This window comes from Polypterus senegalus, chromosome 17 (genome assembly GCF_016835505.1).
Source record: "Polypterus senegalus isolate Bchr_013 chromosome 17, ASM1683550v1, whole genome shotgun sequence".
Lineage (NCBI taxonomy): Eukaryota > Metazoa > Chordata > Cladistia > Polypteriformes > Polypteridae > Polypterus > Polypterus senegalus.
The window spans coordinates 90,579,893-90,604,292 of NC_053170.1; the positions used below are offsets into that span (position 1 = coordinate 90,579,893).

The 24,400-nt window shown below is 40.6% G+C and overlaps 1 protein-coding gene across 3 annotated transcripts in view; it reads left to right on the top strand.

Moving 5' to 3' along the window:
• slc16a5a (solute carrier family 16 member 5a) overlaps positions 1-24,400 on the top strand; it is an 82,424-nt gene that overhangs the window by 5,511 nt on the left and 52,513 nt on the right. For all 3 annotated transcript variants that reach the window (XR_005631000.1, XM_039739428.1, XM_039739429.1), the window contains exons 2-3: positions 6,943-7,335; positions 22,613-22,756. Coding sequence is in view for 2 of the 3 variants with exons in the window: in XM_039739428.1 (XP_039595362.1) it covers positions 6,954-7,335; positions 22,613-22,756 (526 nt within the window). In the remaining variant the exon portion in view is untranslated. The remainder of the gene's footprint in view (positions 1-6,942; positions 7,336-22,612; positions 22,757-24,400) is intronic.

Sequence of the window (24,400 nt, forward strand, 5' to 3'; positions counted from 1 at the left end):
AGTACAGGGATATCCTGGACAAAAACCTTCTCCAGAGTGCTAAGGACTTTAGACTGGGCCGAAGGTTTACCTTCCAACAAGACAATGACCCTAAGCACACAGCTAAAATAACGAAGGAGTGGCTTCACAACAACTCTGTGACTGTTCTTGAATGGCCCAGCCAGAGCCCTGACTTAAACCCAATTGAGCATCTCTGGAGAGACCTAAAAATGGCTGTCCACCAACGTTTACCATCCAACCTGACAGAACTGGAGAGGATCTGCAAGGAGGAATGGCAGAGGATCCCCAAATCCAGGTGTGAAAAACTTGTTGCATCTTTCCCAAGAAGACTCATGGCTGTATTAGCTCAAAAGGGTGCTTCTTCTAAATACTGAGCAAAGGGTCTGAATACTTAGGACCATGTGATATTTCAGTTTTTCTTTTTTAATAAATCTGCAACAATCTCAAAAATTCTTTTTTTTGTCTGTCAATATGGGGTGCTGTGCGTACATTAATGAGGAAAAAAATTAATTTAAATGATTTTCGCAAATGGCTGCAATATAACAAAGAGTGAAAAATTGAAGGGGGTCTGAATACTTTCCGTACCCACTGTAAGTGGAGGCCTGCACATGAAGAAAGAGTATAAAGCCCGTGGAACATTGCCCGGCACACCTTTGAAGCTGACGGATGGATGGGAGATAATGTCATCTGATCCGGAAAATCCTTCCAATGCAGCAACGAAAATAGCAGACTGTACACATCAGGCCCCAACTCCCGAACTGGGTTCTTGTCATGGCTTCCTCCGTCGCTTGTGCCTCGTAAGCCGTCATGAAAGAAAGCTAATTTATTTCTCCTATGTGATTTCTTACCGTCGTATCACTAAGGGAGGGGTATCACTTTTTAATATATCTGTGTAGATTTGGTTTATGTAACAGGCTGCAATTACAAAAGAACTCATTCCAGCAAGGCCTGGATGGACTGAAAGCCAGAAGTCTACGTGACCATCATCATCAGGTCCTTCCATGAAAACCCTAAATACAAAGAGGACTGTTTGACTTATGTTAGGTAGATTGCCCAGAGGGGACTGGGCGGTCTCGTGGTCTGGAACCCCTACAGATTTTATTTTTTTCCTCCAGCCTTTGGAGTTTTTTTTTTTGTTTTTTCTGTCCACCCTGGCCATCGGAACTTACTTATTCTATGTTGATTAATGTTGACTTAAGTTTATTTTTTATTGTGTCTTCTATTTTTCTATTCATTTTGTAAAGCACTTTGAGCTACATTTTTTTGTATGAATATGTGCTATATAAATAAATGTTGATTGATTGATTGATTGCTGGATACAACCCCACTTCCAAGTTTGTCTCTACAGGACACTAAGGTAACATAGTGGATCCCTTTGTGACCAATTACTGGAATTTCTTCTTTCTGCTCTAATGCATGCCAACCTGGAACATGTTCCTGGTGTCTCTCCATTACTCATGGGGGGGAATCTCACTTACCTAGCCTGACATCTCTCTCTGTCTCTGCCTAAGCATTAAGGCTTGCAGCCGTACCACAAGGTTTGGATGACAAGGCAAAATGTAGTTTAAATCTGCCATGAATTTGCACATTCTTCAGACCTCTGCGTGGGTGTCTGCTTGGTACTCCTACATTCCAGAGGCAAGCGTGTTAAATTGATAAGTGTGAGCTGGCCTGATGTGAGTAAGGTTGGTTGTCCCTGATATGTGTGGGTGTGTCCCTGGCATGTTTCCCAATGTAGCATTGACATTTGCTTTTTAACCGGTGCGATTGGGATAGACTCCAGGACATTTGACCTTGAGCTGGTTTAAGCAGGTTTGATAATAGACTCATGGATAGGACAGTATGTAGGAATGCCTTGTTTCTCAGTATTACATACTTGCTTTAATTAAAACAGAATATTTCAAATTGTTGGCCTTTCTTTCCTTTTTGATAATATCCTCCTATCCATTTCTGGTCATACTTTTTGTTTTTAGTATAGGGAGGAACAAACATATGCAGACTCTAAACTGGAATACCCTCAGCCAGAAAGAAAATCCTCACCCTGTGAGGTGACCTTTAGCATTAAAGATGAATCCTTTTTATGTAGTGCTCTTTTGCATTACAAGGTATAGTACATGTTACATACTGTATATAATAAGTGTCAAAACTCAGGGCCGTCAGGGCCACTGCAGCTCCAGGTTTTAATTTAAACAGTCCTTTTGCTGACTATTACTTTAAAGTTATTGATGCCGACTTAGACCACAATATTCAAATTTTCTTTCAGTTTGCTTCACAAATATCCATTTGTCTTGTAGCATGACTGCTTACTAAACCTTTAATTTTGTTACTTTTTTATACATTTTTTTTATATAGACCATTAGCATTTAACAGTTTAAAGTGTCTATAATGCAGTTATTTGCATTCCATCCATCCACCATCCACCATCCAACCTCTGCTATATCCTAACTACAGGGTCACGGGGGGCGGGGTCTGCTGGAGCCAATCCCAGCCAACACAGGGCGCAAAATAGGAAACAAACCCCAGGCAGGGCGCCGGCCCACCGCAGGGTGCGTACACGCATACACACACACACCAAGCACACACTAGGGACAATTTAGGATCGCCAATGCACCTAACCTGCATGTCTTTAGACTGTGGGAGGCAACCGGAGTACCCGGAGGAAACCCACGCAGACACGGGGAGAACGTGCCGTCCTATTTGTATTCCACTTTGCAAAATATTTGCGCTTTCGCCTGATCTTCAAGATGATTTCCCATTTTATGGAAAGTGTAGACATATACAGTATCAGGTTCGTAACAAAGCTAGGTGAGTTAAAGGTGACAATTCTATATAAATATTTGAAACTGTGTGCAAGTAAACGGCAGTAAAATGGTATTTACAGATTAGAGTTCATTCATTACGTCAAGCTTTTTTGGCTGGCTTATCATTATGATGTCCCAGTATCTCATTCTGCCTGATATTAAAAGCTAATGTGGTATTTGCTTTGGCTCAGTGACTCAGTATTTTCTTTCTAATACCCATTACCCTTTGTGTAAAGAAACACTTCCTGGTTTCTGTCCTTAATGCACTTACTGCAAGTTTCTTACTTTGTTCTCAAGTATGCTTAGAGTTTTATTATTATGTGTGTTGCTTTTGGATGGTGCACACTATGATAGATGTTATGCAATATAACGGTAGCTTAATTCATTGGGTGTACATTACTGAAAGAAGAAGTGTCATTCGTAAAATGTAACATTCTCAGACTTTCTGAATCCAGTCCAGAATCACAAGCGGACAGAGGTCATTGCAACAGAAACTCCATTGCAGGATCTCGTCACATACACAGTCGCATAGTTTGGAAATACTCCTCAATCAGCACACGTTTGGGGATGCGGGAGGAAAACCCAACCAGTGTAGGAAGAATGCTGTAACTCTGGGGATTTGGGGACAATGATGATCAGTCCGAATTTAAGAACTTTCATTGTGAAATGGAGTTCCCAATGTTGTGGAAATTCTGAAGATTGGATGCAGTACTTCTTAATTTATCAAACTGCAAAACCACTTTTTAGCCAAGATCACTAGTTGATAGTGAATAGTTGATGCTTGGCTTGAGTTCCTGTCTTTCATTGCAAGATGAATTAGGTGTTTTCTCTTTTCTGTTAATACTAGAAGTCCCCCATGGCTTCACCCGTGTAGTAGTGAACTGGGACAAACTTTAAAAATCTCAAAAAAAAAAAAATGTAATTTGTATTGAGAAGAATTTATATTGATAGCTTTCTTATCCGAGGGCCACTTCATATACAATACTAGCCAACCCGCGGCATACCATACGCCACATAATCATGCTGGTTTTTTAATGATTTTTAAGCACAGGGAGAAAATTAACATTTGAAAAATCGGTAATGTAATAAATGGGCAAGAAAAGCAACATTGTAACAATGCACGGAACGAACCAACACACAATCGTCCGTGACTGAAAACTGGCGGGCCGCCATCGATCATGTGCCCACCTCCAACTCGTCACTTGAGTATTGTCATCTTTGCACAGTCCAGATGCACCTGTGACTCGCGTAGACTTTCCGTGTTCCTGCAGGAGCATCTAAGAAGACGCATGTTTGTCGCGGATGCGAATTGCTGTATGTAGCGTGGAAAACAGTTTTCTATGGTGCACTGGGTCGTGCGTCGTAACCGAAAACTCGGTTTTTAAAGACTGCTTACTTCTTGGAGTTGGTGGGTGTGACTCCTTCCTGCGTGCGCCATAGGTGTCTTACTTGTCGGCGGCTTAGTGAATCCACGCCCATGGGTGTCTTGCCTTAGTGAATTATATATATATATAGATTTTTGGTTTTGCTGTCAGGGGCAAGAATGTAGCTGTGATCTATTTGCCAAAAAATGTAAAAAGTTGGGAAGGTATGTCTGGCCAAGCGGAAAGTAGGCATAATCCAATGTCAAACGTTGGCACTGTATCTGATCGTGTTCAGCTCTGATGGTAGAGCGTCCCCTGCGTGGGTAGAAGAGCACGTGGCCGTGATATCTCTGGAAATTGGCAGCTACCCTGTAAAACACATGGAGCTGTGATCTCTTTCTCAAAAATGTCAAACGTTACTCCTTAACAATCTGTAGATGATAATGTCCGCTAAACAAACAGGTATCTTTAGCTAAGCTGAGGCAAGGTATGCTTGAACACGTGGTAAGAGGTAGAGTGACTCGAACGGAGGCTGGCGCGTGAGTGAGGAGGGCCCCCCACTCTCCTTTCCTCGGCCTGCAGACTGTCTGTTGGATTTGCATGAATAAATTGCTGCTGGAACCGAACTATAATGCTTAGCACGATGACAGAAGTTGCAAAATCAACTGGAATGTTTAAGCAAATTATAGAAAAGAACGGATCTAAATCTGTTAAGTATTTCTCTCGTGAAAAGTGGACAGACAGGCGTTGGACTGGGTTTCTGGGTTTCTCACCAGAAATGACACCGAGGTCTGCTGGAGATTTGTTAGTTGGGGGGAAATATAACTGAAAAATGTAATGTACTAAGTGACAACTGCCTTTTGGCTTTGGAACCCCTGCAGATTTTGTTTTTTTTTTTCCTCCACCCTAACTGGAGTTTTTTTTTGTTTTTTTTCTGTACTCCTGGCCATCTATCATTATCATTTTTTTGTTACATATTGCATAATATTATTGCCTAATACTGTTTGTTCGTTTTATATACAGTGGGTACGGAAAGTATTCAGACCCCCTTCAATTTTTCACTCGTTATATTGCAACCATTTGCTAAAATCATTTAAATTAATTTTTTCCCTCATTAATGAACACACAGCACCCCATATTGACAGACAAAAAAAAAGAATTTTTGAAATTGTTGCAGATTTATTAAAAAAGAAAAACTGAACTATCACATGGTCTTAAGTATTCAGACCCTTTGCTGTGCCACTCATATATTTAACTCCGGTGCTTTCCATTTCTTCTGATCATCCTGGAGATCACCTTCATTTGAGTCCAGCTGTGTTTGATTCTACTGATTGGACTTGATTAGAAAAGCCACACACCTGTCTATATAAGACCTTACAGCTCACAATGCATGTCAGAGCAAATGAGAATCATGAGGTCAAAGGAACTGCCTGAAGAGCTCAGAGACAGAATTGTGGCAAGGCACAGATCTGGCCAAGGTTACAAAAAATTTCTGCTGCACTTAAGGTTCCCAAGAGCACAGTGGCCTCCATAATCCTTAAATGGAAGATGTTTGGGACGACCAGAACCCTTCCTAGAGCTGGTCGTCCGGCCAAGCTGAGCTACCGGGGGAGAAGAGCCTTGGTGAGAGAGGTAAAGAAGAACCCAAAGATCACTTTGGCTGAGCTCCAGAGATGCAGTCAGGAGATGGGAGAAAGTTGTAGAAAGTCAACCATCACTGCAGCCCTCCACCAGTCAGGGCTTTATGGCAGAGTGGCCTGTCGGAAGCCTCTCCTCAGTGCAAGACACATGACAGCCCGCATGGAGTTTGCTAAAAGACACCTGAAGGACTCTGAGATGGTGAGAAATAAGATTCTCTGGTCTGATGAGACCAAGATAGAACTTTTTGGCCGTAATTCTAAGCGGTATGTGTGGAGACAACCAGGCACTGCTCATCACTTGTCCAATACAGTCCCCACAGTGAAGTATGGTGGTGGCAGCATCATGCTGTGGGGGTGTTTTTCAGCTGCAGGGACAGGACGACTGGTTGCAACTGAGGGAAAGATGAATGCGGCCAAGTACAGGGATATCCTGGACAAAAACCTTCTCCAGAGTGCTAAGGACCTCAGACTGGGCCGAAGGTTTACCTTCCAACAAGACAATGACCCTAAGCACACAGCTAAAATAACGAAGGAGTGGCTTCACAACAACTCTGTGACTGTTCTTGAATGGCCCAGCCAGAACCCTGACTTAAACCCAATTGAGCATCTCTGGAGAGACCTAAAAATGGCTGTCCACCAACGTTTACCATCCAACCAGACAGAACTGGAGAGGATCCCCAAATCCAGGTGTGAAAAACTTGTTACATCTTTCCCAAGAAGACTCATGGCTGTATTAGCTCAAAAGGGTGCTTCTACTAAATACTGAGCAAAGGGTCTGAATACTTAGGACCATGTGATATTTCAGTTTTTCTTTTTTAATAAATCTGCAACAATTTCAAAAATTCTTTTTTTTGTCTGTCAATATGGGGTGCTGTGCGTACATTAATAAGGAAAAAAATTTATTTAAATGATTTTCGCAAATGGCTGCAATATAACAAAGAGTGAAAAATTGAAGGGGGTCTGAATACTTTCCGTTCCCACTGTATTCCTTTTTATTTCATCTTGTAAGGCACTTTAAGCTACACTGTTTTGTTTGAAAATGTGCTATAGAAATAAATGCTGTTGGTGTTGTTGCTTTGATGACCGGTACAGGGAATAATCTGCTCAAAATGTTAATTGTTCTTGTTATGTTTTAAGGAAAAAGAGAGATGACACCAAGGGAAGTAAAGGACCCAGTGATGACTCAAAAGGAATCCGTCCCAGAATGTTGCTGCAAGGACCTACAAGGTCAGGGGTGTTGTATCCCAGATTCATTGTCAGATAGCATCAACTTGAAAGTGACCAGCGGCACCACTTTTTCCGAAGAACAGGCCATGCCAGCGGAGACGTTTACGGCCAAACAACCATCGGCTCCTGATGGTGGCTGGGGTTGGGTTGTTGTGCTGGCTACAATTCTTATCTTGGCATTGACTCTGGCTTTCCCTTCTTGTTTGGGAATCTTCTACACTGAACTACAAAACCAGTTTGAAGCCAGCAACAGTGAGACATCATGGGTGCCATCTATTATGACAGCTGTACTGCACGCAGGAGGTAAACAGAAAACAAAATCGGAGAGTTCTATTTCTCCATGGTATGTCAGGTCCTATTGGATGAGAACAAAAACGGAATGATGCTGAATGTCAAGGTTTAGGAAGTAGGTTTTAAGTTTAAGATTTTGAAAAAGATTAGAAGACATACTGATATGTTTTTATTCCATATTAAAGGTCTACCTATTTATCCAACCATTTTCAGACTTGGGTAAAAGTTTTCAGAGTTGCTAGGATTGAATCCTCATTCTGTCACATGGCGCTCTGTTCTGCACACTCGCCTCCTCTAATACTTGGACAATTCGAAGCTGCAGTTTTGTCTAACCTGCATGCCATTAGTTGGTGGGAGGAATAATGTGGGGTGGTGGGAGGTTTAGACATACACCACACGCACACACACACACACAAGGGGAGTGTATGCTAATTCTGCACACACAGTGACCAAGCCAGGATAAGAACCCAGGGGGTGCTAATAAAAAAATAAGTCATTTAATGACTTACAGTGGTGTGAAAAACTATTCTGATCATCAAACACATTTAACCATTAGTCAAATATAACACAAGTAAACACAAAATGCAGTTTTTAAATGATGGTTTTTATTATGTAGGGAGAAAAAAAATCCAAACCTACATGGCCCTGTGTGAAAAAGTAATTGCCCCCTGAACCTAATAACTGGTTGGGCCACCCTTAGCAGCAATAACTGCAATCAAGCGTTTGCGATAACTTGCAATGAGTCTTTTGCGGCGCTCTGGAGGAATTTTGGCTCACTCATCTTTGCAGAATTGTTGTAATTCAGCTTTATTTGAGGGTTTTCTAGCATGAACCGCCTTTTTAAGGTCATGCCATAGCATCTCAATTGGATTCAGGTCAGGACTTTGACTAGGCCACTCCAAAGTCTTCATTTTGTTTTTCTTCAGCCATTCAGAGGTGGATTTGCTGGTGTGTTTTGGGTCATTGTCCTGTTGCAGCACCCAAGATCGCTTCAGCTTGAGTTGATGAACAGATGGCCGGAAATTCTCCTTCAGGATTTTTTGGTAGACAGTAGAATTCATGGTTCCATCTATCACAGCAAGCCTTCCAGGTCCTGAAGCAGCAAAACAACCCCAGACCATCACACTACCACCACCATATTTTACTGTTGGTATGATGTTCTTTTTCTGAAATGCTGTGTTCCTTTTACGCCAGATGTAATGGGACATTTGCCTTCCAAAAAGTTCAACTTTTGTCTCATCAGTCCACAAGCTATTTTCCCAAAAGTCTTGGCAATCATTGAGATGTTTCTTAGCAAAATTGAGACGAGCCCTAATGTTCTTTTGCTTAACAATGGTTTGCGTCTTGGAAATCTGCCATGCAGGCCGTTTTGCCCAGTCTCTTTCTTATGGTGGAGTCGTGAACACTGACCTTAATTGAGGCAAGTGAGGCCTGCAGTTCTTTAGACGTTGTCCTGGGGTCTTTTGTGACCTCTCGGATGAGTCGTCTCTGCGCTCTTGGGGTAATTTTGGTCGGCCGGCCACTCCTGGGAAGGTTCACCACTGTTCCATGTTTTTGCCATTTGTGGATAATGGCTCTCACTGTGGTTCGCTGGAGTTCCAAAGCTTTAGAAATGGCTTTATAACCTTTACCAGACTGATAGATCTCAATGACTTCTGTTCTCATTTGTTCCTGAATTTCTTTGGATCTTGGCATGATGTCTAGCTTTTGAGGTGCTTTTGGTCTACTTCTCTGTGTCAGGCAGCTCCTATTGAAGTGATTTCTTGATTGAAACAGGTGTGGCAGTAATCAGGCCTGGGGGTGGCTACGGAAATTGAACTCAGGTGTGATACACCACAGTTAGGTTCTTTTTTAACAAGGGGGCAATTACTTTTTCACACAGGGCCATGAAGTTTTGGATTTTTTTTCTCCCTAAATAATAAAACCATCATTTAAAAACTGCATTTTGTGTTTACTTGTGTTATATTTGACTAATGGTTAAATGTGTTTGATGATCAGAAACATTTTGTGTGACAAACATGCAAAAGAATAAGAAATCAGGAAGGGGGCAAATAGTTTTTCACACCACTGTATTTAATTTATGATTGTATTGTTCTGGTAGGTTTGTTTTGAAGCCATGCATCAAACTTCTTTCTTCAAATAATAAAAATGAGCAAAACTTCTAAGCTCATCAGAATGAAGACAGTGTGTATATTGCAAAGTATTGAATGTAAGTAAAGGCATAGGTAAGCAACAAGGCGCCAGTGTCAGCTAAGATTAGTATGACCATTGTCGCTAAAGCTGTTGCAGTGTTTCTTAGTAGCACATAATAAAACTTGCAGGTAAGACCTTTAAGATATTCAAGTTTGCAAATATCTATAAACAACAGATGTTAAATGCATGTTGGTTAGTCAAAATGTTTTAAGAAACTCACACTTTTTCTAATGGCAGAGCCCTCACCCACACATCTCCTCTGTTCTCTCCCAGCTTCACTGGTTACTGCTTCCATCAAGGATTAAATTCAAGATTCTGCTTCTCACCGTCAAAGCCCTCCATAACCTTTGCCCCCATTTACCTCACTTAGCTCCTAGCTCCTTACACTCCTCGTCGCTCTCTCAGGTCCTTACTGCCCCACGCACCATACTCTCCACCCAGGGGGGCAGCTTCTTTTGTGCTATGGCCCCTCAACTCTGGAACTCTCTTCCTCAGTCTCTCTGAGATTGCTCCTCTTTCTGCACCTTTAAATCTCAACTGAAAACTTTCCTCTTCTACGCACTTTTGTCTTTTGTGTAATTTTTATATTACGACCTTGGGTTTGTGAAAGGCACTCTTTAAGTGCAACTTAATAATAATAATAATAATGTCTTTTTTAAATCCCAAGAAATTTCCTTTGTTATTTCTGTTGCGTCCTCGAAGTGTTGCCAGTTAAACATTATTGTGCATGCCGTGCGCACTCTTGCTGTATCTTTATTATTATAAATCATTTCTAAGCTGGATGATTTTACTTTTGTGACAGAAAATCGATTTCAGTATTCACATACTGTATATTACTATTTGTACAGTGTAAACAAAACATAATTAGAATGCACTGTGTTCACAATAAATGTTCATTTTGTATTTTACCTTTTATAAGATGCTGTTTGTAAAAGCAGGATTTGATTACATACTTATTTACATTTTCAAAGATCTGGTACAGTAAAACTGTAACAATGAGAAGCAGCCTCAACCTTAAAACAGTTTGTTTGCTGTTTATTACTTGTTCTTCCATGGCTCTGAGGCTAAGGATCTGCGCTGGTATCCCAAAGGTTGCCGGTTCGAATCCCCGTCACTGCCAAAAAAAGAGATCCTAATCTGCTCTTAACCTGCAATTGCTCCAGGGTCGCTGTACAATGGCTGACTCTGTGCTCTGACCCCAAGGGGTATGCGAAAACTAACAAATTCCTAATACAAGAAATTGTATAAGGCAAAATAAATAACAGAAAAGTGTGTTGCACGTACTAAAGGGGGTGATAAGTCCACCTTCTGTTGGCTCCTGTCTTATTCCAGCTGATGTACTAATGCAATTTGGGCCATGCTGAGAGGAATCCAGCAGTTTATTATGTTTGTGTTTGTTTTCAGAGACTCGTAAAGTTTGATTTTACAGTGTGGTCACCTTCATATTGATAAGTACAGACATGCTTAGGGACAGTAAAGTTCAATTCTATTTATAAAGTAGACTCCTGGTGTTTAGTGGTGTACTTCTAGAAACTGCTACCTGATCCCAGCAGACATGGGCGGTCTCTGTTACTGGATTTACTCTTGCCTGTGCTGGAACAGCCTTGTGACACTGGCCTGTATTTATCAGAATAATCCCATTTTCACAATAAAGTCAGTCTTTTCTATATTTGGTACAAGCTCTTGTAGTGCTTATGCAGGTACAGTAGTTAACAAGTGTTGTCTCGAGGGGTATGTGATAGACAGTAGAGCCCAGTTTTGTTGGTCCAGTCCTTTATGCTGGATCACTTTATGAACCTGAGCAAGTTATACAACTAACCAGCACTATAGTTGTAGAGAACAAATTGCATCTAATTTGGGAAGAAATTTCATCCAATTAAAAAAAAAATATATATATCATAGATTTGTACAGGTATTTTATTAACAGTGTGATGCTTCACAAGGCTTCATGTTGCTGGATAGCTCAGATTCTGAAGGAGTTTTGTGAAGATTTTGCTATTCTGTTTATAGTTCAGGTCATGGGACCATTCATTTATTTTTCAAATGCTGGCTGAAATTTCCAGAGTCAGTATGGAAAATTTTTGTAAAACGTGAGTTATTTGTATGGAATGTTATTTGATTTTAATAAAATCAATAAAATAAAAAAGTATATTGTAAATATAATTAACATTTGTGAAATGTTGCATTGAATTCATGCAGTGTGACATTTGGAACATTTTGTAAAACATGACAAATGTTTCCAAAAGCCTAGACAGGGATTTTCTTAAGATGGTGTCCAGTTACTTTGTTTTGCTTGTGTACAAGTTCAGCTGATTTGTGAAAGAGGATATGTTCTGTCTATACCAATGCCGGATTTTCCTCTGCACACTCGTGCTGGCTGGCTTCTTGTTTTTTTTGGTTTTGTACTTGTTTGTGGCCCTGTTGATTATGTTGCTTTTCAATATAATGTAGATTAGAAGAGCTGGCTGAAGTTTCCAGCATGCTAGGTTTGACAACAGGGTTTGTTCTGCATTTGAGCTCATACTTTTTCTTCCTGTCTGCATGGGTTTTTCTCTGCCACTGTGATCTTCCTCCCACATGTCGTGTCACTCTGACTTGATATTTGAGTGTGAGTACCCTATGAAAGTGTATTACCCGGCCCATAATGTTAAATGCCCAAGTATTTAGAGAAGCAGGCGGGATGAGCCCAATAACTGACTCTCATTTCACATTCAATTTCACAATGGCAAAACTTGAAAAAAAAAATATTTAATTTGGTGGTGAAGAATGTATACTGTACATTTTTTATTGATCTCAATGCCCATTTTGTGTGTTGTATTGAATTTATTTCAATCAATCAATCAACATTTAATTAAAATGCACAACAAATGATGGCCGAGTTGCTGTACATAAATTTGGAGCTGAAACAGCAGAATAAAATCTATAAATATATTAAACATATATAAAACTAGGGGACTCTGCCCCCTGCTCGCTTCACTTGCCAACCCCCGGGTTTGGGTAACCGGATACAGAATTTAAAGAGATTGTTATTTTCATTTCATTCATTTTTTATTTCTTGATATTTTCTAGTAATAAAGCTGTAGTGAATGGGTTATTTAGCCCAACGGGGCTGCTAGTGCCGTGCTGCATGATCTGCATGTCGCGCTGTGCGTTGTTCATTTAAAAGCCTGTATAGCAGCTGCTGCTGCTGCTTGTGGCGTGCTGTGTGATCTGCAATTTTGCGGTGCGCCACAACCATTTAAAAGCCTGTACAGCAGCTGTCCTTTTATCTCACTTCTTCGTCTCGCGGGACGTTAAAAGTGCCTCCGAGAATTTGTTTGTAAGTGGGGCGTGTCGTGCGAGTAGGCTCGCAGGACTACAAAGTATCTTCTGAGAAGATCACGTCTCGTCTCCCTCCCAAGATTTTTTTTTTTTTATAATAGAGAGATATTATTATAAACCTAAATCATATGAAACCACTAAAAGGAATACAGATAAAGTACCACACTACTACCTTTAGGCATTTCCATACGCCAACAAGAAAAGATCTGAATTGAGATTTTAAAATATGAATAGAGTTGGAAGGCCTAATGTACACTCACCTAAAGGATTATTAGGAACACCATACTAATACGGTGTTTGACCCCCTTTCGCCTTCAGAACTGCCTTAATTCTATGTGGCATTGATTCAACAAGGTGCTGAAAGCACTCTTTAGAAATGTTGGCCCATATTGATAGGATAGCATCTTACAGTTGATGGACATTTGTGGGATGCACATCCAGGGCACGAAGCTCCCGTTCCACCACATCCCAAAGATGCTCTGTTGGGTTGAGATCTGGTGACTGTGGGGGCCATTTTAGTACAGTGAACTCATTGTCATGTTCAAGAAACCAATTTGAAATGATTCGAGCTTTGTGACATGGTGCATTATCCTGCTGGAAGTAGCCATCAGAGGATGGGTACATGGTGGTCATGAAGGGATGGACATGGTCAGAAACAATGCTCAGGTAGCCCGTGGCATTTAAACGATGCCCAATTGGCACTAAGGGGCCTAAAGTGTGCCAAGAAAACATCCCCCACACCATTACACCACCACCACCAGCCTGCACAATTGGAACAAGGCATGATGGATCCATGTTCTCATTCTGTTTACGTCAAATTCTGACTACCATTTGAATGTCTCAACAGAAATCGAGACTCATGTGACCAGGCGACATTTTTCCAGTCTTCAACTGTCCAATTTTGGTGAGCTTGTGCAAATTGTAGCCTCTTTTTCCTATTTGTAGTGGAGATGAGTGGTACCCGGTGGGGTCTTCTGCTGTTGTAGCCCATCCGCCTCAAGGTTGTGCGTGTTGTGGCTTCACAAATGCTTTGCTGCATACCTCGGTTGTAACGAGTGGTTATTTCAGTCAAAGTTGCTCTTCTATCAGCTTGAATCAGTCGGCCCATTCTCCTCTGGCCTCTAGCATCAACAAGGCAGTTTCGCCCACAGGACTGCCGCATACTGGATGTTTTTCCCTTTTCACACCATTCTTTGTAAACCCTAGAAATGGTTGTGCGTGAAAATCCCAGTAACTGAGCAGATTGTGAAATACTCAGACCGGCCCGTCTGGCACCAACAACCATGCCACACTCAAAATTGCTTAAATCACCTTTCTTTGCCATTCTGACATTCAGTTTGGAGTTCAGGAGATTGTCTTGACCAGGACCACACCCCTAAATGCATTGAAGCAACTGCCATCTGATTGGTTGATTAGATAATTGCATTAATGAGAAATTGAACAGGTGTTCCTAATAATCCTTTAGGTGAGTGTAGAACTAGAAGGATGGACTATTCCATAGAACCGGGCCTGCCACAGAAAAAGCACAATCACCCGTAAGCTTCAACTGAGACCTCGGGATTGAAAGACATTTTTGATCAGATGATCTCAAAGGCTTAGAGGTGGAGTAGGTGTGAAGGAACTCTTGAGATATAAAGTGCTGCCAAACCATGAAGTGCTTTAAAGACAGATTAAAAAAGAAAAAAGAGATGAAACTGAATTCTGTTGTTGACTGGCAGTCACAGAAGAGAGGCCAGCACTGTAGAAGTGCATTGTTTTTTGTGCCAGTCAAGAACCTAACTGGCTACATTTTGGTAATGGGATACCAAAGATTGATGCCCAAATAGACAGAATTACTGTACTCAAGATGAGAAGAAATAACTTTGTTCAAGTCGTTAAAGGGATAGCAGAGATTTCGGTTTGACAATCCTTTTAAGCTGAAAGAAGCTGCCTTTTATCACACTGTTGATGTGTTTGTCACATTTAAATGCTGGATCAAAGATGACACCAAAGTTTCTGACATGGGTGCACACGCTTGCTGACAGAGGTACTAAATTATTAGCTACACTACTAATAAGATTTTGGGAACCAAATATAACTTCTGTTTTACTTTAGACTAGTTCTTTCCACTTTTTCACGTTTTTTTTCCCAAAATATTATTTATTATTTATTGTCCAAGAATGCACTGTACAATGAGTGTTATGAATTCTGTATTGCAATATCTGTTGCATATGGTGTGGTGCGATTTATATAAAGTGCTAGCCCTGCTTGTGGCATATTTAAGAGGATATCCAATATGGACGTGTTTCATTTTGTATACTTTAAGGGGTTTCTGTTTCTTTTTGTGCTAAACTGAGCTTTATGTTAACCCACACTGTTTCTTGGAATTCAGGTTATGACATAGTGAGAATGGAGATACCTTTTAGTTGCACTGTGCTATGGATTGTTTAACCAGAGAGGCATAAAGTTCTAAAACGTGCTACTGTGTTTCAAGTGAATTGTGTACTTTACAAGAAAAATGTTCTCACCATTGCATGTCTTGTCAGGTGTCCTGGCCTGGCAGATCCAAATTTGCATGCCTTGAGCCATTTTATGAGCCATTATACCTGCAATGTGCAGACATTCTGTTTATGGTTGATTCTGGCCTTGCCCTTTTAGTTGCTCGGATCGGCTTCTTCTCTCAGAGACTCCAGAAGTTTTTATGTAAACTGTTTCCAGTATGAGTTACGGAATTGCCACACACACAGACTAAAACAACCTACTTTGCTAATATTGCACGCCCAACTGTCACTCATCTTGTAACCAAAAAGAAAATTACAAAGCTGGATTTGGAAATGTATCCATTCACATCCAGTAAAAGCCAATGTTAGAAAACACTGTAGCAAAGTTAATGGGCTGCAAATCCTAACATTTATCAATGTACTGTCCAACAAGGGGAAATTCTGTTTACTTTCAGTACGACAGGATAACAAGTGCTGCTATAATGGCATTAATTAAGATCAATGTTATGGCTGAGTAAATAGTCACATTGTTTGAGGATTGGGCATGATCAGTGGCTGTGGTGAACCTGGGTGTAATCCGGGTTATAGTTTAACATTCTTCTTGAAAAGAGAAATTTTTAACAAGCATCTGATCCTCTGCCAATTCAACCTCAACTGCTTAAAAAATCAGTAACTTAAAAGCCCCAACTCACTTAATCCAAGTAATGTCTGTGAAATTCTTTTGACACGAAACTATGCAAATGACGAAGGATCTCCTGGTTTAGGATACACATGACAATATGTTAATGGAACTAAGGAATGACAATGTAGGGAAGAGGCAGATTGTCATTTTTATTGTATATTCCCTACGTTTTCCCTACGTTGTATATACTGCAAGGTGGGCGGCGCAGTGGCGCAGTGGTAGTGCTGATGCCTCGCAGTTAGGAGACCCGGGTTTGCTTCCCGGGTCCTCCCTGCGTGGAGTCTGCATGTTCTCCCCGTGTCTGTGTGGGTTTCCTCCCACAGTCTAAAGACATGTAGGTTAGGTGGATTGGCGATTCTAAATTGGCCCTAGTGTGTGCTTGGTGGGTGGGTGTGTTTGTGTGTGTCCTGCGGTGGGTGGGCACCCTGCCCGGGATTGGTTCCTGCCTTGTGTCCTGTGTTGGCTGGGATTGGCTCCAGCAGACCCCCGTGACCCTGTGTTCGGATTCAGCAGGTTGGAAGATGGATGGATACTACAAGGTCTGGTGAACACTTTTCCAAAGATCTCAGTTCAGCATATTGTACCTTTTATGAAAATGCTGTTCACAGATTAAATTTCCTGTGCAGCTCTTTAACCAGTAGACTACCCTGGTTCCCAGTATTTAAAGAAAAATGGAAGTTTTTTACGTTTGCTAATTTTACTCCTACAATAAATGTTGAGTATATTCAGTATTGGCATTCGACTTGACGTGTGTGCATTGGTTGATTTTTATACATATATATTCATATATACAGATACGTATACATACATATATAAAAACATACACACACATATATATTTATATATATTGTGGGAAACAGCCTGGACACAGACAGACGGACATCGTTCTGTCGCCCAACACAAGTTTATTTACACTATTTACAACTGTTAACAAGTGCACAACCCAGTGCCGCAGCACCAATCACCCCAAAGTCCAGGCCTCTTTCCACAATGCCTTTCCTCTCTTCAGGCCGCCTCGTTCCTCTCCCAGACCTCGTCCTCTTCCACTCGACTCCAGCCCTGAATGAAGGGAGGCAGCCCCTTTTATTGTCGCCCAGATGTGCTCCAGGTGTGTTCTGGCAGTCTTCCACCGACACGCCCCAGTGTGGCGGAAATGCCAGCAGCATACCTGAAAGCACTCCAGGTGTTCCTGCTCCTCTCACAGCACTTCCTGGTGTGGCGGAAGTGCTGAGGTCCAGGGCTATCCAGGCATTGGTGGGTCCCTTGGCGGTGACCACGGGCCCCTACAGCGTTGAGCTTCAAACGTCCCTACAGCAACCAGGGCGGTCTCCCCCTTGTGGTCTGAAGGAGGTGTGAGCCCTCCTCTGGTCCTCTTGGGTGTCCCGGCTGATTACCCCCAGCCGCATGCCACTATATATATATATATATATATATATATATATGCACATACATACATACAGAGCTATTCAAAATGAAAGAGCAGATTTCAACAATTTATTTCAAACAAACTGTATAAGACAGAAACAAATTCCGCACAACACTGGATAGAGGAAAGTTCAAAGTTTGGTCCTATGGTCCTTGACGTTGCATGCTCTCAACGTGCGCACCATGTGTAGCGTGACAAACGTGAAAACAGTAGACCATTTCCTGCCACACACGACTCAACTGGTCCCTAGTTACTGAATTCACAGTTTCTTCAATTCCATGTCACAGATCTTGAAGATTAGCGGGCATAGGTGCAACAAACACTCTTTCTTTAATGTACCCCCATTGATAAAAATTGCAGGGGGTAAGCTCTGAAGACCTGGGAGGCCATAGACGATGAGCAAGATCTTGTTGTCCACCTCTTCTAATCCATTGTCCTAGAATGGTGTTGTTCAGGTAACGCTGCAATCTCCAAGTGGAAATGAGACGGGGCGCCATCTTGCATGAAAATGAAGTCATTCGAATCTTCTTGAAGATGAATTTGTAAACTTTGAACTTTCCTCCATCCAGTGATGTGCGGAATGTGTTTCTGTCTTAAACAGTTTGTTTGAAATACATTTTTGAAATCTGCTGTTTCATTTTGGACAACTCTATGTGTATATATAAAATCAACTAATGTACACAGTTCAAATCGAATGCCAATACTGCATTAGGAGTAAAAAAAAATATATATATATATATATATAAATATAAAAATAGAGAGAGAGAGTGTGCCTATAAAAAGTGTTCATCCTTTTGTTTGGAAGTTTTCATATTTTATTATTATACAACATTGAATCCCAATGTATTTAATTTGTCTTTTTTGACACTAATCAACAGAAGAAGACTTTCAAGTAATAACAAATGTCTCCAAAGTGGTCTAAAATAACTACAAATATAAAATGCAAAATAACTGATTGCATAAGTATCCATCCCCTTCATGCCAGCATTTAGTTGCCACATCTTTGGCGGCCATGACAGCCTTCAGCCCGTGTGCACAGGTCTCTCTCTGTCAGCTTGGCTCATGTGGACTCTGTCATTCCTGCCCATTCTTCTTTATAAAACGTCTCAAGCTCTGTGACGTGTCATGGAGATCATGAGTGAATAGCCTTTGTCAAGTCCAGTCACAAATTCTCAGTTGGATTTAGATCTGGACCCTGACTTGGTCACTCTATCCAATTATTTTTCTTTGAAGCTACTCCTGTGTTTCTTCATTGTGTTGATGATGTTGTCTCGACTAGAAAACCAATTTTCTTCCAAGGCACAGGTGTCTTGCAGACTGCAATCAGGTTTTCCTCCTGGCTTTCTCCAGATTTTTCTGCATTTATCTTTCACCCCCATAAGCCTTTCAGGGCCTGCTGCAGAGAAGCCACCATCATGCTTCACGTTGGGGATGGTGTGTTAATGTGCAGTGTTCAAATGGCCAAAAAAAGCTCCATTTTGGTCTCATCAGACTGTAGAATTTTCTTCCAGGTGACATCAAAGTCCCTCATATGCCTTCAGCCAAGATGTACTGTGTGTCTGTGTTTTTCTTTTTCTCTTTCTGCCCCATGAATCTTCAACAGTTGTTGAGAGTTCTTAATTCTATTGAGGTCCTCCCTCATAGTCATCTTTATACACGATCACTCGGTTTTTGTTGACGGCCTGCTATAGTCAGACTTACTGCTGTGCCATTCACTTTCCATTTTTTTTAGTGATTGACTTAACTGTACTCTAATGGGTAGTCAGTGAATTGGGCATTTTTCTGTATCCATTTCCTGACTTGCGCTTTTCAATAACAGTTCAGTTTGTACACAGTTGATGGGTGTCTTGGATTAGTACATTTCGATTTGTTCACACACCGTCTTGATAAGTGGTGGAATCTTACTGTGAAACATTCAAGGTAAAAGCTATTTTTTTTGCCAGTGTGTGCTTATGCTAATCACATTTTTGTATGCAGTATTCTTTCTTTCTAAGAAATCTTTTGATTAGTTCTTTGAAAGCTTGGCTGTAATCTGACTGAGTGATGTAGTGAACCAAGGCAGCAATTTAAAAAGCTTTAAGTAGAACAATGCCTAATTTTTTTTTAAAATATGGTAAAGAACTGTTTGTATTTCACATTTGGTGCTAAATGGAAAAAATATTTTGCCAACTAATAGTTGGTATTAACATGCTATAAGTAGAGAACACAGTTGAAAATAAAAAGAGGGGAGGTACTAGTGGTGCCCTCGTTTTATTTGCCTTAGGCAGATGGGAAGACAAAAAAAAAGATTAAAATGTAGGTGTTTGGGTTGGGAAACACCAGGACACTTTCCTTTTTGGTCATCCAATGAATGATGTCGTGTTGAGCAGGGGATTACAGTACTCCTATTGGAAGTGTTGGTGCAAGCTGTCTGAGTCTGAGGCGATGTCTTTGCTCGTCATCCAGGTTCTGGTCCTCAAGCAAGATTATAAAAGCACCAGCAGGTGATCCCCACATAATTGTTGACAAAATAACAAAATCAGTTTGACAATACAAATGTGAGGACGTCTTTTCAGCCGAGAGTCTGACACCAGGCTTCTGCAAGATGGTGGTTGAGCTGGTTAGGAGGTGGCAGTGGCAGAATGGGCAAGCTAAGGTGACCGGAACCCGTAAGTGATGTTAGATGTCGTTGTTTCATTACGTGTCAGATATGCAGACATAGGAAGAAGAGGAGCTTTAGGTGACAGTGCCCACCCTTGACTTGAGGTGGAATTACCATTTGATGAGCCCTGAAGCTGTCTCCCAAGCGCACGTGTGTGAAGCCGGCTGTGGAAGAAAGAGGAAGATGGGTAAGCTGTGGTGTCGCATTCAAATCACTTCACAGCGCACCCAATGAATTGACCCCCTAAGAGGCACATCAAGCCCCCATGTTTGAAATTTGTCAAACCAAATGGAGGGATACACATCTGACAGGAAGATATGTTTCCCAATACTCGGGGTGCATTGTAGCAGACTGGATGCCCTTCCTGACATCAACCCTCATCGATTTATCCAGGCTTAGGACCAGCACTGAAACACTCTGAATTAATTCAGAATTATTTTATGTGGTAGTAATTTAATCACAATAATGCATGTCATGTTCTTGACTGTTTAATTGAAAGTAAAAGCTGCCATATTAATGATCTGATTTAATGATTAAATCTACCGTCAATGGCACCTAACTCAGGATTATTTGTTAGTTTTGTCAAGCTTTGTTGTAATTCTGACTTTATTATTTCTTTATCACCTTTGGAGTTTTGTATACAGTGGTGCTTGAAAGTTTGTGAACCCTTTTGAATTTTCTATATATCTGTATACATATGACCTAAAACATCATCAGATTTTCACTCAAGTCCTAAATGTAGATAGAGAAACCGGTCAAACAAATGACAAAAATATTATACTTGGTCATTTATTTATTGAGGAAAATGATCGAATATTACAGATTTGTGAGTGGCAACAGTATGTGAACCTTTGCTTTCAGTATCTGGTGTGACCCCCCCAATAACTGCAACTAAACGTTTATGGTAACTTTTGCTCATTCCTGCACACCGGCTTGGAGGAATTTTAGTTCATTCCTCCGTACAGAACAGCTTCAACTCTGGGATGTTGGTGAGTTTCCTCACATGAACTGCTCACTTCAGGTCCTTCCACAACATTTCGATTGGATTAAGGTCAGGACTTTGACTTGGCCATTCCAAAACATTCACTTTATTCTTCTTGAACCATTCTTTGGTAGAACGACTTGTGTGCTTAAGGTTGTTGTCTTGCTGCATGACCCACCTTCTCTTGAGATTCAGTTCATGGACAGATGTTCTGACATTTTCCTTTAGAATTCTCTGATATAATTCAGAATTTATTGTTCCATCAATGAAGGCAAGCCATCCTGGCCCAGATGCAGCCAAACAGGCCCAAACCATGATACTACCACCACCATGTTTCACAGATGGGATAAGGTTTTTATGCTGGAATGCAGTGTTTTCCTTTCTCCAAACATAACGCTTTTCATTTAAACCAAAAAGTTCTATTTTGGTCTCATCTGTCCACAGAACATTCTTCCAATAGCCTTCTGGTTTGTCCACGTGATCTTTAGCAAACTGCAGACGAGCAGCAATGTTTTTTTTGGGGAGCAGTGGCTTTCTCCTTGCAGCCCTGCCATGCACACCATTGTTGTTCAGTGTTCTCCTGATGGTGGACTCATGAACATGAACATTAGCCAATGTGACAGAGGCCTTCAGTTGCTTAGAAGTTACCCAGGGGTACTTTGTGACCTCGCCGACTATTACACTCCTTTCTCTTGGAGTTTTCTTTGTTGGTCAAACACTCCTGGGGAGGGTAACAATGGTCTTGAATTTCCTCCATTTGTACACAATCTGTCTGACTGTAGATTGGTGGAGTCCAAACTCTTTAGAGATGGTTTTGTAACCTTTTCCGGCCTGATGAGCATCAACAACTCTTTTTGTGAGGTCCTCAGAAATCTCCTTTGTTCGTGCCATGATACACTTCCACAAACACGTGTTGTGAAGAGCAGACTTTGATAGATCCTGTTCTTTAAATAACACAGGGTGCCCACTCACACTTGATTGTCAACCATTGATTGAAAACTAACTGCTAATCCTAAATAAATGACCAAGTATAATATTGTTGTCTCATTTGTTTAACTGGTTTCTCTTTATTTACTTTTAGGACTTGAGTGAAAATCTGATGATGTTTTAGGTCATATTTATGGAGAAATATAGAAAATTCGAAAGGGTTGACAAACTTTCATGCACCACTGTATATGATATCATGCCTTTGGTTTAGAAGTCTATCCTCTGCCCTCTTTTAGTAATTATTTTAGCAGCTGCTTTTTTATTAATATAGAGCATTTTGTTCAGCTGGAGAGCAGATGAAAGCAACATGCTAGAGGCAATAAATACAGCGGTCTGCATGAAAGGCATATATCAAAGTTTAATTTCTATGTAGAACTTTTTTTTTTATATAAAAAGGGTCATATGAATCAATTAAGGAAAAAATAGGGCAAGTTAACATTGTGCCTAAAAATGAAAAAAACAATTACAAATTGCTTCTTTGGCTGTGGAGTCCCTTCATACCTTGTTACAAGGACCCTGACAAATGTCTTCTGTAGTTGTGTGTAAGATTGACTTGTTGATTGTATTTCTTTCTTAGGTCCGCTGTGCAGTATCTTAGTGGAACATTATGGCTGTCGTTTCACTGTAATGCTTGGTGGGCTTTTGAGTGGCATCGGCATGGCTGCTAGCTCCTTCTCCCAGACGATTGGTCAGCTTTATCTCACTGCTGGGTTCATCACAGGTTAGTATGAAAGTATAAAACCTTTGATATCTGTCAATGTTAACATAAGTATGTTTAAAAAAACACAGCTGAAATGTGAAAAGTGAGAGAGTGCCTGTTCATAGCCATTTATGGCTGTTTGAGATTTGTGGATTAATAAGCTCAGTAAGGTTTGAGATCTACAAGGTGTTAGTTGAGAAAAGTACTTTCTGCAGTTAGCGGTGTTTCTTGTGTTCGCCGAAACAAATCATGGACAGTTGTTTTTGGCAAGATTAAAATTGGCTATAAACTGTCTCATCTGGGAGTATTTCAGCATAAAGTAACTTCTTGCAGACTGTAGCAGTATAAATGCAGTAGCAGTTTAACCACATTTATTTATATCGTGCCTTCCACTACAAAGTATAATTCAAGGTTCTTTACAAATGATAGTAGGTGAAAACAAAGAAAAGCAGTCATAAAATAAGCTTAATTATGCTAAGGATCAGATGGTCAGTGGAGAAAAACTTATGGGGTTCCGTGACCAAAAGCCCACCTTGGCCCAACTGGGCATTCAATCGTATATCTAAGATACAGAAAAAGAGCCTAGTTTTGAACCTAGTTCTCTTAAACTTGACTTGCTTATAAGGAATGTTATTTGTTTTAATAAAATCAATAAAATGCTTAAAAAAAAAAAATAAGAAAATGAAGTAAAAAGAGTCATTAGGGACAAGACCTCAAAGTTGCTCTTCTTTCCATCGGCCGCAGAGAATTTAGTCCAGGAAGGTGGTGATGCGGGGCCACAGTTTGTGTATCAGGAGTATATCTTTAATACTGTAAACATATATTATTCTTATGCTTGGAATGCAAAAGTATATTTTATTAAAAACAATATCTCTCTATTATAATAAAAAAAATCTTGGGAAGAGAGACGAGATGTGACTTTCTCAGAGAGACACTTTCACGTCCTGCAAGACAAGACTTTGTGCCAAGAGATTTCACCAGGCCCGGGGCCGGAAATAAAAGACAAAGAGTAGATGACAAAGTAGAACGTCGTAAAGAATTTAAAAACGTTGGCGTGATACACATGCAGAGCAGGTTAGAGATAATGGAAGTACTAAAATTTAAAAGTCTCAAAAAAAAAATGATAGTAAAGATCGCATTAGCGCAAACAAAAGAAAATTATTACTCAGTGAAATAACGGAACCTGCTACAGTCCAGGGAGCCAGAATCTTACTGAATGTGACAGAGGTACGGAGAGCAGAAGAATTAGAGTGGTAGTTGTGGTGTGCAAAACGCTTCCTTGTAAGTGTTTTCCACAATAAAATATTTTATTCTTAGCAAACTTGTGTCTGTGCCTTTGTGTCAGGGGTTTGGAGAGCTGCAGTAGCCTCTGGGGACCACAGTATTTAAAATAAAATCAAATTGGGTAAAACTGAATGCTCAGCACCCCTCCCTGCCCAATTCAGAGAGTTGTGTGGACATAAAGTCCAATGTTAAGTAGATGTTTAAGGAAATTTTTCCAAATTCGGAGTAAATTTTTGACTGCTCCTCGTGTAAATTTTTTTCTTATCAAGTTTTAAACAGTGTAAGGCATCATTTTCCCATTGAGTTATGAAGGATAAGTTAAAATTCCTCTGGTCAACCCTTGAATATTGTCGTGTAGGATATCACCATTATTTTTTGTTT